General features: G+C 33.5%; 3 protein-coding genes across 3 annotated transcripts; 1 reads left to right on the top strand and 2 right to left on the bottom strand.

The window, feature by feature from the left end:
- The first annotated feature begins 599 nt into the window (after positions 1–599).
- LOC110688489 (protein SODIUM POTASSIUM ROOT DEFECTIVE 1-like) lies at positions 600–2,767 on the top strand. The gene is made up of 3 exons (XM_021865246.1): positions 600–1,579; positions 1,869–1,944; positions 2,310–2,767. Exons 1-3 carry the CDS (start codon positions 767–769, stop codon positions 2,495–2,497), a joined length of 1,077 nt encoding a protein of 358 aa, XP_021720938.1. The 5' UTR covers positions 600–766; the 3' UTR covers positions 2,498–2,767.
- A 4,939-nt stretch (positions 2,768–7,706) lies between these two features.
- On the bottom strand, positions 7,707–8,846 carry LOC110688488 (dirigent protein 10-like). Its single transcript, XM_021865244.1, has one exon. It carries the CDS (start codon positions 8,813–8,815, stop codon positions 7,808–7,810), a length of 1,008 nt encoding a protein of 335 aa, XP_021720936.1. The 5' UTR covers positions 8,816–8,846; the 3' UTR covers positions 7,707–7,807.
- Positions 8,847–9,800: 954 nt separating this feature from the next.
- Positions 9,801–11,580, bottom strand: LOC110688487 (pentatricopeptide repeat-containing protein At1g07740, mitochondrial-like). Its single transcript, XM_021865243.1, has one exon. It carries the CDS (start codon positions 11,365–11,367, stop codon positions 9,895–9,897), a length of 1,473 nt encoding a protein of 490 aa, XP_021720935.1. The 5' UTR covers positions 11,368–11,580; the 3' UTR covers positions 9,801–9,894.
- Between the last annotated feature and the right edge of the window lie 2,440 nt (positions 11,581–14,020).

The following is a 14,020-nucleotide window of genomic DNA, read 5'->3' as shown; positions in this document are numbered from 1 at the left end:
ACCTTGTTCACTCTAACTATTTTCTTATTATGTGTTATAGTTTGACTTAACACGCACATTTGTCAAGATATGATTTTGATTAATATTATTTTTAATTGATGTTTTAACAAAAACATACAAAAGAGAATATATTATAAATGTATACATATTAGGACTAATCAACAAAACTAAAAATTTATGTTAAATTTATAGGTATATATATAAGTAGTTTAAATAATCAAACTGCAACACTAAAAAAAAACAGAAAGAGTAACATAAGTTTTATCATATTTGCATATTTTCTAATATAAATAATCAAATAATTATAAGAATTAGCAACCTAATCCAAACAGGAGAGTATGCTTTTGAGACATTTAATTCCCTTTTTTTTTAATTTTTTTTTCCAAGATCAAATCATATGAATATGATTATGAATTATCCTAGGTAAAATCCCCTAGAAGTATGTAGCTCCTATTCCTACACAAAACATTCACACAAATTCTTTAGTCAACATTTCAATTGTTAACCAACAATAATGGACCCCACATAAACCCCCCTAAAAAATCTCTCCTAACCCTATCCCCTTCAATTCCTCTGTTTTCAGCCTTTAAAAGCAGAACCAACACCTCCCCTCAACCCTTCCCTTACAAAATCAAAACAAATTCTTCCTTCCTTCAATTTATATTCCTCCAAACAAAAAAAAAAAAAAAATCATACCCTAAATTAATTAACCTACATTTATATCATTTTTTTTTTTTTTTTTTTTTTGTATTTTCTCTCAAAAATAATGCCAATTAATATCAAAAATATGAAAGGCTTAGATTTTTCATGTACTTCACCAGCTTCAACAGCCATTTGTTCTAGTACTGACCAACGTTACATGGTCAAAAACACTACCAAATCTCTTACTCGTTTAAATTCATATATAAACGACCATTACAAAAATTTCACTAATAATAACATCATTAACACTAACAATCATTCCTTTTCTCCTAGAGCACCTTGCATTTCTGAGCTCCCTTTCACTCCTAGGCTTTCGTCGTCCTACCGCGAAAAAACCCGAAAAAAACCTCCCTCGAGCTCTATTGTGAAGCATAGTGATCTCACGACTCCTAGAAGGAATAGCTCGGCCGATATAGCCGAGGTTCGACGACGGTACTACGATAAATGCACCTACAAGGGTAGTTGTAGTCCACCTCATAGTCATTCCTCTAGGTACCTTTTAGGTGAGTCTAAATTCTTGGATTCACTTCATGAGTCGTCTCATCAAAGTAATAATGTTACTAAAAATAGAAAGTATTGTGATAGTAGTAACAATGATGATGATGCTTTAGCGTTGATTCCTAGTACTCCTATATTGAGTAAGGAAGCTCATGAAACGAAGAGTTTTGGGTCGTTCTTGGATGCTGAAAAAGATAATAAGAAGATTAGCAAGTCATTAGTGCTTGTTAATAATAATTCGAGTGATCGAAATGTTATTAAGTCGAGTAAACTTGATTATGATGGCAATAATCAGAGACAAAAGAGTATGGGATATAGCAGGAATGATTCTCTCGTTGTAAAGAAATCGTCTTCTTCTGGTGTTCGATCTCGTGACCAGGTTTTTATCTTTATCGATTGTTTCTTAATAATTAATTTGTTGGTTAATAATAATAATAATAATACTATGCAATAAGTTTTTAAAAATTGATGCTTTTGATAATAATGGGTATCTTTATGCTCAGAAGTTTGATTGGATTTTATTGGTTTTATAAATGAATATGGTTAGTATTTCGAGTTTATGAATATGTTAAAAGATTATTATAAAATTTTATTTACATGAAATTTGATGAATTTGTTGTCTGTTGCTGTCCTTTTTGGAGTAATTTTGACTGATTGGGAATATGCAGATTGTGGTACTGAGGGTATCATTGCACTGCAAAGGTTGTGAAGGCAAGCTTAGGAAACATCTCTCCAAAATGGAAGGTCAGTCCATTCATTTTTTGTTAATTACAAAGTTTAGTGTAAAGTATATACCTTAATTATTGACATGTTATAGTACATTATTATAAAAAAATACATTATACACTAAGATATCACACGGAATATATGTTATGTTGGTTCCTACTTCCTAGCTATATTATTTTATCTATTTAAATCATAACATAATTGGAAATTTGGTGACTCATTAATTTGTGCTAGCGAGTTAGGAGAATGGATTAATTACGAAGAATTTCTTAGGTGGAGTTTGACATTTTGTAGTTAATGTTATGGAAGTAGTTCCTCGATTTAGGCTATAGAGTCGAAAAATTAAAGACGATGATACTAAGATATTTTTATGATTTATGCAGGGGTGACATCATTTAGCATAGATTTGGAAACAAAAAAAGTGACGGTCATAGGAAATGTGACACCATTAAGTGTATTAACAAGTATATCAAAGGTAAAGAACGCGCAATTCTGGCCATCACAAGCATCAGCTTCGCCATCATCTTGCTCTTCTTCGTCAACTTCATCTTCGACGGTCGATTTCAACTAATTACAAGGAAATTATGCTTTCGGAATCATTGAGTTAATGTGAATTTAAACTACTAGTTTGAACTTTGAAGCAGTTTCCAAGTAAATGATGAACGAAGTTTGTGAAGTTACTAGCATATCCTAGCTTTTTTATGATCAAACTTTTGCCTTATTTTCTATTGTTGTGGTATAGTACTATGTACTGTAAATTCCAATCAAGGACCTTCGACAGTGTGTAAACTATATCATTTCTAAAATATATGTTACGAGAGTTTACAAATTTGATGGTGCTTAGAATGACTCAAAATGAATCACGTCATAAGACAACTTTTCCACTATTATTCAACTTAGGGTATGTTCGGCAAAATCATCTATACTACTCCGAAACAGATAGTATGACATATACTCTGTATGGTATTTCATACTATGTAACACTCAAATGTTGATAAAAGACGGATATCAAAGTAGTTATTTGATGTACTATAGGTGTTTGAACTTTGAACACAACCAATACTTACATTGTATATGTCGCACACCAGTATATACTCATATGGAACACGAACTTTGACTAATTGAAAGATGAACTATCCTTATTTGTAAGGATCCAAGTGTTGCTATATATATAATTAAAGTGGGAATACTTGTTAGCAACAACTTTAAGACTTAATAATAATGGTGATGTACATACTCATATGATAATTATAGTAGAAATAATAATAATAAGTGTGAAAGCACGAGGAGCTAAGCATGGCCATGATCCAATATGAATGTGGCATGAATATAAGAGCATGCGTTGTATAGTTTTTACTCATTGAAAGTAACAATTGAGTAGTGAGCACCCAAACATATTTATGTTGGGTCAAATTACAGACATGGTTCAATTTTTCCTATGCATCTATCATTCACTTTATCTTTCATTGGGAGCAGGTTTTTATTTGAATATACTTTTGCCTTTTTATTCTTCTTCTTTTTTTCATTTGGAATATCTCAGCTACTTTGGATTTTCATTTTGTTTGAATTTGAATTGCTTATTGCTCCTTTATTTGTCTTGTATGTATCTGTAATTGGATAGAAATTGAATTCTTGTCTAGTGAAATGAAAATCAATAAGTTGGACTCCATTATAGGTAAGAGTCAAAATAAGTACCTAAAAGTATGTGGTTATTTCATAGATATTACATAGTACCAACCAAACTAAAGGTCTTTTATGAAAATCATCTAATTTTGCCAATAATTCCCAAGTTTAACGCAATGTACATTTGATGTCTTATTATGAATGTTGAGATAAAATACCTACTAGTACTTTTTCTTATGTAACAAGAGAATAGTACTCTTTTATAGGAAAGAACTGATATATGTATTGCCAATCTATAAATAAGAAAAGTCAACACTCATCATTGTCTTTATTTTAAGCATTATGAGATTTCTAATGTAAATATTGGACTTGTTTTGAATATCCATAGTCAATATGTGATTACATACTTGTACTAACACACAAACAAAAGGTAAGAAATAGAGTGATTTAATCCAGATTTAACTTAATTTAGCAGGTAGAGAGAGCTAATATCATTCTATAAAAATTACAAATCATAAACCCAAGATTTAAAATCATCCATTTCTTTTAGAAATAGTCTAGATTGCATTTATTTATTTTTTCAAGAAAAGTCTACAATTACCCTCCAAATATTTCCAAAAGCAATTTCTAACTACTATATGTACATGAGAACCACTATGTTGACAAAGTGGGGTCGACATTTTATCCTATAAACTTGCCATCTTTGTTATTGCTTTAGGGGACGATCATCTTCCTTAAAGATCCTTCAAAGGTAGAAAAAGAAATAATATGTCATCACTATTATAACTACCAATTTTTGGAATCTGGCTCAAATTTAACATTTCTCTATCCATTTTTTTTTGGTCATTTTTATTCAATATGATATCTTGCATTCTTGCTTAGCTCCCCTCTTTAATTACCTCACTTTACTTTTTCTTTCTTCTTTATATTTTTGTGATTGTTTGTTAATTAATTTTGCGTGGCTTTATTTAAATTAATTGTATATTCTTGACTACAACACTATTTGGACGGCTGAAAAGGAAAATTCTGGAAGAAAGTAGGAAAAAGACTAAAAGCATACATCCATGGTAATCCACCTATTAAGGATCTTGGAGTATATAATTAGTGACATTAATATTATTATTAGAAATTAATTAGTTAACGAGAGCTAACTTTTATGTATAGGACCGGCGCACCATGGATGGTTAATTGTTATGTGGCAACCAAGCAACATTATTGTTCTTTTTCTAAAATTTTCAGGTAGTATGTACATTGTTGGGTTTGAGAAGTGTGGAGAACGGTTCAAGAAGGCTAAGGGGGTGCATAGCTTAGGATTTTAAGCTATGGGCTATTGCTTGGTGTTAAGCAATGGTGAATGGCAAAGGGCTGACTTCAAATGGGCATATCTCAAGATCTAGAAGTGGTATTGAGATGATTCAAGTTGGAGGTGATAGCTCTTCTCACGAGCTTTCCAACGACAGGTCATAAGCTCGATTTGGTCAAGAATCGAGGGAGTTATGGCCGGTTTACGAAGAGCTGTCTGCACAGTGCAGAAGTTCGACCGAACTTTTGAACAGTTTGGTCGAACCATTTGAAGAAATTGAGCTGTTGCTACTGACTGCCTTGTTCGACCGAACCTTTGGCAAGTTTGACCGAACCACCCTTAGTTCGGTCGAACAGGGGGTAGGTTCGGTCGAACCTCGTGCGTGCCCCTGTTTTCTACGGTTTTGCAACTTAATCGATGTGGCTAATTTAAGACAGTAGGATTGTTTTATTTTGCCTAGCACTATATATACTTTTGTTTTGTCATTGTAGAGGAAAAAGGGGATGAAGGGAAAGATGTAGAGAGAGGGAGCCTCAATGTAAACCCAAACACTTAGGGTTTGAGTGTTTGAGAGGGTGAGTTTGGGTGGAGCTTTCATGGTGATTGAAAGCTTGTAAACTACATTAATCTTCATCAAATTGTTACTCCATAGTGGATTGGTGGGTTTTTCTCCCGGTTCTCGGGTTTCCCACGGTAAATTCTCCTTGTCTCGTTTATTACTTGTTTTTCCATCTTCATTGTTGTTAATTGTCGTTAATCGCAAACTAGCTAGCACATTCATTTAATCCTTTCATACATAAATGCATGTGAGTAGTATTTAATTTAATTCTTCTTTGTACATATATAATATAATAAGAAGGTATTAAAGCTTTATGGATTTAACATATAATATGGATGATTTCACACACCTATCTAAACTACTTTTACTAATGAAACAACTGCGTACCAATAATAAACGCATAAGTACATATGCATGTAAATAAATGAAAAGGCAGTCAATTTAATGCATTATTATAGCAAAATACTTATATCTGAATTACGTAATACTACGAATTCTAGTTACGCTATTTGCATTATGAGTAAATGTGACGACCAATAAATAATAGATGGAGTATATCATACATAAATTTATTATCCAAATTATACAGCAATATTCTTTCAAAAAAAAAAAAAAAAAAAAAATTATACAGCAATATGAATCAGAAATACCAATTAAACATGAAGTATGTTGTTTTTCTAAATACAAAGTATAGGATAATAAAGCTAGATTAATATAAGAGAGTTTAAGTTACTCACCTAATATTGGCACTGCCTTTAATCGTACATTATCAGTACATACCTAACAATCTAACATACGTATGATCTTAGATTAAAGTAGTTTTTTTTTTTTTAATAAAGAAATACCCTTTCTTAATTAAAAAAAAAAAAAAAAAAAAAGGAGGAAATATAAAAGGGGATGACTTTCACTAGGTCATCAGCAATAATTACAATGGTAGAAAAATATGAATGCCTGATACTTTAATCGTTATTCTGCATTGAAATATCCCTATCTCCTCTATTACGTGTATCTAATTATGCATGATAACATCCCATTTTTTTATATTTTTATAAAGAGTATATACAAATAATGTTCATGATATGCTTTATACATTAATGGTCCATAAAATAAAAATTACCAAATGATTACTGAAATATATTTAGTACACCTGTAGGTTAAAATAAAGGCCGAAAGTGATACATGAAAGAGTGAAAAAGAAAAGTTTAATTTTACCGCCGGTAAAGAAATAAGCTGAAAATGAAAGTTGTTATTTGTGTTGGAAATTTTAGGATCATTGGCCGAATAAAGTTGACTCACATGGTACTTTTTGGGTGATAAAAAGATTTCTTTGTTTTGTTGCTTTGTTCAATGTTCACCCCACTTTAATCACTTTAATTTCAGTGTTTTGTAGTATTAGAACTTGATTTACGTATATGGGGCTTAATTGTTTTAGAGACCAAGCTATGATTGGTCTATTGATAAGGTTTGCATCTCACAACCATGAGGACATGAGGTTGTGGGATCAAACCCCACTCGAGGCACTAGGGTGGGGATTCCTTTATTCTTCCCCCCACTTTCAAAGTGTCTAGCCCGTTAACCTGGGCTGGGAGGACCTGTGAGAGGTTTCGGTCTAGTAGGGACCTTCTCCTTACAAAAAAAAAACATTATATGAGAGAAAGGTAGAGTTTATATGCTAACTCGTAGTACAAATTACGGAGATGTATCACAAATTCACAGTCGTAGATAAGATTAGAGTAATTTGCATTGAGCTATAAATAATGGTAACTATAAAAAAAAAAATATAGAGGAAGTATCATTATTATGTACTTTTAGTGGAAATTTAGATTTCCTTCTATCAATTAATCAGGTTCATTTGAGATCACTAAGGATATGAAGGATTATTATTTGTGGGTGATAAAAATAGTTTATACTTGTAAAGTTATAATGGACTTGATACAATATCTTTCAAAAAAAAAAAAAAGGACTTGATACAATAAAAATTTTACAACAGTCAAGAATTGGGTGTTGGGAAAAAAGTTTCACAATAGGCCAGAGCTCATTCACCAACAATTCTGATAATGGCCAATGGGTCAAGTACTCAAGCCCAGGCCCCATTTACTTGGATCCACCTGTTATGGGCCGGACTATGGGTTCGTTGCCAAAGCCCATAGGTAGTTTTCAGGTCAAATGATAAAGTGGTAGTTTTATTATTCATTCTGAATTCTGATTACATAGTAGTATTTAAATGGATATCAAGAAAATGCTATTTGGCCTCATTAGAATTTGTATGGAAGACAGTTGTGTGCAAATTAAAGGTAATTAAAAATAACCAAATTTTTCATAGCACTCAAATTGTTTTACACATATTCAGATTACACTAAAAATCAGAAATCACAATAATTACATATGAACGCACACTAGTATGTAAGGAAAACAGAGAATTCGAGCACAGTCTGAAGGCCGTCGGTCTCGTGCTGATCAACAGGTGGCAGTGTTTTGACAACGGCAAATCCCTTGGCATTGACGTACTTACCAGTACCACCCATTATGGAAACAATAGATTCAGAGACAGTAGTCTGATGAACCCCAAAGAAGTTGATACTGTTATGATAACCACCTTCTTGGAACATAGCAGTAAAGGCCATGGTTTGGGTCTTACCGTCTACTGAGCTGTAGACATAAAACCCTTGAGCGCGGCCTACCATACCTGAGTTGAGTGCATGACCTTCAGTGAGTTCATCGTCAATTGCAATCATAGTTCCGAACATAAGCTGCTGCAGGGATGTCCCTGAAGTGAGCTGGGCTCCGTTCACAACAGGGAAACCATTCCCTCCAACGTAGTTGTTACCACTGTTCTGCATCACATTAGAATTAATGCCACCAAGACCAGTGAGGAAGGGGACATTGTTGTTGTTCATAGTACCAGAGTTGCCATTGCTCTGACGGCCACCGTTCTGGTTAGCGAGGATTGCACCATTGGGCTTAGCAAAGGGGACTTGCCCACTAACAGCAGGGTTGGTTACAACACCAGTGATTGCTTTGGCTGTAGGGTTAGATCCTCCTAGAATGTCATGCATGAAAAAGATCAATTCAGGGTGTTCCCCATGCGCCACATCTCCAGCATCGGCTCCTGTGGCTGCACCAGCAGCCGCACCTCCACCAGCAGCCCCACCTCCCGTAGCAGTGACTCCACCAGTAGCCCCATCTCCTGTGGCAGAGCCTCCACTGGAAGCCCCTCCTACAGAGGAAGCTGCTCCACCAGCAGCCCCAATTCCAGAGCCAACTCCTGAAGCTTCATCAGCAACTGGGGCATCTGCCTCAGGGACGGGTGCAGTTACTTCATCAAGGATTCGAGCTGAGGTGGCAAATGTGATGAGAAAGAGTAGTGTAAGTGGGAAAAGTTGGTTCTTGAATGACAAGGCCATTGTTGATTTTTTAACGCGGTGTGGTTTTGTAGGAGCTAGTTGGTTGGATTTGTATTGATTGATTGATGAAATTGAAATCTACCGTTGGAGTTTATATATGCAAGCAAAAGTGAGTTGAAGAAGAATAACAAGATGGAGTTGATGGGATGGAGCAGTTGTTGGGCCATTTAATCATATTGTGGTGTGTTGGTTAGAACATGGAAACCTAAACCTCAATATCTCCACTGGGAAAATAATTAGATAGGATAATTCAGGTGTTAACTGCTACTGGAACAGCTCACTATAATACTAAAATATTGCATCTGGACCTCAGCCTCAATTGCATCTGGTAACCACTACATTATTTTTCAATTAGGATGTGTGGCAAAGCCCACAAAACATATTTTCACAAGCAAGGCCCATATCTATTAGACTTGTATATCGACCTCGAACATAATAGTATGGTTCTCAATGGATCAACAACACAATCCAGACACCTCTTTTCTCTTTCCTGTAAATTTCTCTGAACCAGAAACTCTAAAAACCATAATCAGTTTAATGGGCGCAAAACAAAACAACACAGTCCATCTTCAGACTTCTAATATTTTATCCTTCACTTCTCCACCATCCTTCTAAACAACATACACTCTTTCTATATATATTACTTCCACACTACGGAATTAGTTGTCACATCATCCAATCTTTCATAAAAGATATGAAATACAAGTTTTAGATAATAATAATGTTATTCTTATAAACTCCTAGCTAACAAGGGTGTGTTAGAAGATCCAAACATAAACCAGTATAATGATACATGTAAGGAAAAATAAAATATTCAGACATCCTATGGCATCACTGAGTATTAATTCCAGATAGTGGAAGTATACCATATGTTTCTCAAAAAGGCTTTAGCATGTAGCCATTAACTAGCTTAGTTATCCCACTTGGGGCTGTTGGGAGTCTTGGGACAGTAGTCATGTTGGCATATGATATGCCCAGCAGGAACTTAGGTAATTAAAAAGAGTAGGACAGCATATGTTTAGGATACAAGCACCCAAAAAATGTCACAGCTTAGAAATAATTTAACTTGTATTTTAAGTTTATGAATTCAAGGAGCTTAGTTCACTCACAAGTTTAACAGTAGTGTCATGATCATCACCACAGAGCTCCACAACAAGAGACTCCCATCTTGCAGTTTGAAATCTTATATTCTTCTTCCCCATCACTTCCAAGACAAACCAAGCATCATCCATCTTCCCGCCCTTGAGCAAGCCCGTAACTAAACAATAAAAACTTTCCAAGCGCGGATAGTGGTGGCTCATCATCATAACATTTAGGATACTCAAACCCCTCTCATACTCACTAACTCGACAAAACCCATCGAACAACATTCTATAAGTAGCTGCATTAGGCTCACATCCTTTAATTTGCATATCAACAAGCACCTTATAAGCCTCCTCAGCTCTCCCTTCTTTACACAAAAAGTTCACCAATATGTTATAAATTACAACATCTGGCTTTAGCCTCTTCTTCCTCATGTCATTAATCAATGATTTTGCTTCATCAAACTTCCCTCTCTGAGTAAGATCGGTCATCAAAACCCCGAAATTAGCAAGCCGAGGTTTGCACCCTCGGTACTCCATATCAAACATCATCTTCTTAGCCTCATTATACTTCCCTAAGGAACACAATCCTTCCATCAATAGAACAAAAGTAACCACATTCGGGTGCGTTCCTTTGCAAATCATTTCATCAAGCAACTTCAAGCCCTTACTCACCTCACCCTTCTTACACAAAAATCCAATCAAACTATTATAAGTCACAACAGTAGGCTGAACCTCTCTCTCAAGCATTTCATCAAATACCTTACACGCATTCTCCAACTCACCCTTCACCAACCAACCCTTCATCATTATATTAAACGAAACCGAATTCGGCTTAAAACCCAGTTCTTTACACCTCAAAAACAAATCATTTGCATCAGAAAATCGATCATTATCAATAAGAACATTAAGCAAAATATTGAAAGACTGCAAATTTCTTTCACAATTGAAATTGGGCATTTGATTAAACAATTCAATTGCTTTCTCAACCAATTGACATTTCCCATAATGCTGCATCAAAGCTATAAACAACCCTTCCCGGCAACGAATACCGCGATTTTTGATGAAATCAAGAAGTGGGTCGATTTGATCAAACTTACGAGAGCGAGCAAGCTTGTAGAGGAGAGAAGCGTAAGAAGGGTAGTCATGTTTGACGCCTTTTTGAGTATAATCTTCGAAGAGAGAGAGCGCTTCATCTGGGTTATGGAGTTGCTTGAGATCAGCAAGAAATGGAATTGGTTTGGGTTTTCGACGCTTTGAAGATGGTTTGTGTGTTCGATTTTGAGGTCTTGAAATGGATGTTATGGTTTGAAATTGTAATTTGGTGATAATTTTTGGGATTTTTGAGTGATGAATCTTTAACATCACTTCGTTTTGGTTTTTTGAATGATTTCGGGGTAAAACAGAGCAATTCGAATAAACTTCTATTTTCTCAAAAACAGATGTTTTAGTAACAACTAACAAGTTCATACTTCATACTCCGTTATAATTCGTACTGTAATTTTCTCGATAATAATGACTTGTAAATTTGTAATTGGAAATAATGATATCAGCTGGGTGGGGAGGGGATAACCGGATAAGTTGAACAATGGAACTTTTGGGCTGGGTCTAATTTGTTCAAGTCATGTTCGGGTTAATTCTTGGGTTTTAGTCATGTTGTCGTGTTAGATCATTGTCAATAATTATTTTCAGTGTGCTTATTTTGATAAAATAATAATAAATAATTTACAGACATATTAATTATTAGATTAGTTCAAGTCAGAACTAGGTCTAGTATATCATAAGTAAATTTAAGTGATGATGAATTTTTTATTGTCACATACTTACAGCCATACTGATAATTGGCCTCGAAAAGATCCACCCATAATGGTAGGTTGACCCTAATGATATCTTGAGCCAACTTATACTAGTATATATTTCGAAATACGACTTAGATGTGGCCAGATATCCCTACAAAACTTGACCCAAACAATAGATTTCAAATGAATTGTATTGAATTCAAATTAATAATGTATTCCTCATGTTCCATAAATCCATAATAACTTTGAGATTTTTCTATTTTTCAACCTTTTGAAAACCTCAAATGATGTTTCACCACCAAGGTTTATTTTATTTTTATATTATTTTATTTATTTATTTTAAAGCACCATACCACCAATTAAAAAAAAATGAAATTTGGAAATTTTCACTTTCTATCATACTCCTCCTAAACTTCACCTTCACCTATTCAATTCCTTTTAAAATTATTTGTTAAATCAATCTGATTTGTGTGCGGCTTACCACATCATGTGACCACTTAGAAAACTACAAAGTAACTCCTATAACAATGATCGAGTAACCTTTTTACACTGCGGAAGTAACCCCTTTAGCACAGAGGAAGTAACCCTTGTAACAATGGGCGAGTACCCCCTACAAAACTAACAAAGTAACCACTATAATTAGACCTGTTAATTCGAGTCAATGGATCGGGTTTGGGTAGATTTTTGGGCCATTTTGGTCGTTTGGATTATTAGAAAATATAATAAGTAGGTCAAATCGGGTCAATTTCAGGTTAGGTCGGGTCGGGTTTGGGTTTTCTCCTAATAACTCGAGTTTGGAATCGAGTCGGGTTAGGTCAGATTACCATGTCGGGTCAAAAATCGACAAGTCTACCTATAATGGCTAGCCACACCGTGTGCCAGCCACATTATAAGAATTTGTGTTGTTAAAAAATACAAAGATTCAAATTTACTTTTTTTTTTTTTTTTTTTTGAGGAAATCAAATTTACTTTTTTAGTTCCTAGTAAAATATTCTTAATGACAAATAAAAATTACCTCCAAAATTCATTTTAAAAACAAATTATTAAAATACCTTTTACTGAATATTTATTTAGTAAAATAATTACTACGGAATAAAATATCAAAAATATGAAATATAATACTCCATAACACCTGACCCAAACATAAAATTACAAGTGAGTAGTGAACTACTGAACTGAACCGAGCTCATGAATAAAATTGTACTCCGTAATGATTAATATACAAGTAATACTTTATGAATAAAAAAATTGTGTCAATAAATAATAATAATAATAATAGTGTTAACTTTAATAAAATTATATATTTTTATTTAATTGTAATCCGTATACTTAAATTAGGCCCCATTGGCGGACCATCATGGGGGCCATTAAGGGCCTTGCCCCTGCCGGCTCAAAAAAAAATTAGTGTAATAGGATGATTTATTAGAGATAGCCTAGTACAAGAAATACATTTAGGCCCAAATTTGCTTTAACATGTAATCGCTTTAATCGTGTTAACTGTAAATGTAACTGCTACTCCCCATTATTGACTTTCTACCTACTTTATCTCCTAAATTTCCTATTAGCCTATTTTTTTTTTCCTAATATTTTTTATTTTAATAAACCTAGGTACTAGGAAGTACTGTAATAAAATTTGCAAATTACGGAGTATAATTATCATCAATTGGCTAGTGGGATTTGGGAAGACAAGCAATAGTACTTTCGCACTGTATCAAGTATTAACTATCAAGACTCCATAGGTAAATTTTAATGTTTTATGTTGTGCATATTGTGCTTCTTCTATGAATTTCTAATTGATGTTTGTAATTTCTAATTTTATAATTTTTTATATGAAACATGTAGTGTTGTTTGTGTAATTTTAATGAAATATTAACTTGGATATTCATATTTGTTTATGAGTTTATATGATTTGTGAGTTATGACGACGAATAAATTTAATAAAAATAATAAATAAATTTATTTTATATAGAGAGGAAAATAGTAAAGACCTTTAGTATAAAGTCTATTATTATTGATGATTTTAGATTGTTAAAAGAGCGACGTACGTTACTTTAGTTGTTGGTTTTAGAATGGGATAGTGACACTTTTTAATTTAATAATTATAGTGATTTTTTAATAAATTTGATGATATTAATATCATTTGTTTAAATCACCCAAGTTTATAAATTATAGTAAAAAAAAATATTAAACTTTTGTAATTTTGTCTAAAATTATTAAATACAATAAATCAAATAATTAAAAATCTTAGATGAAAAAACCCTGCATTGTACGGGCTTCCATCTAGTTTGCAAGTAAAGGGGACAAATCAAAGATTGTAGAATCAC

The sequence above is a fragment of the Chenopodium quinoa genome, unplaced genomic scaffold (assembly GCF_001683475.1).
Source record: "Chenopodium quinoa cultivar QQ74 unplaced genomic scaffold, ASM168347v1, whole genome shotgun sequence".
Lineage (NCBI taxonomy): Eukaryota > Viridiplantae > Streptophyta > Magnoliopsida > Caryophyllales > Amaranthaceae > Chenopodium > Chenopodium quinoa.
The sequence above is the reverse complement of the archived record's forward strand: the minus strand, read 5'-3'. Positions and strand labels throughout refer to the sequence as shown.

Bases quoted from the DNA above. Each gene is read 5' to 3' on its own strand.
- LOC110688489 (XM_021865246.1), top strand. From the start codon at position 767: ATGCCAATTAATATCAAAAATATGAAAGGCTTAGATTTTTCATGTACT. The intron at 1,580-1,868 runs GTTTTTATCTTT...GGGAATATGCAG, and splicing joins GTGTTCGATCTCGTGACCAG to ATTGTGGTACTGAGGGTATC. The intron at 1,945-2,309 runs GTCAGTCCATTC...TGATTTATGCAG, and splicing joins ACATCTCTCCAAAATGGAAG to GGGTGACATCATTTAGCATA.
- LOC110688488 (XM_021865244.1), bottom strand. From the start codon at position 8,815: ATGGCCTTGTCATTCAAGAACCAACTTTTCCCACTTACACTACTCTTT.
- LOC110688487 (XM_021865243.1), bottom strand. From the start codon at position 11,367: ATGAACTTGTTAGTTGTTACTAAAACATCTGTTTTTGAGAAAATAGAA.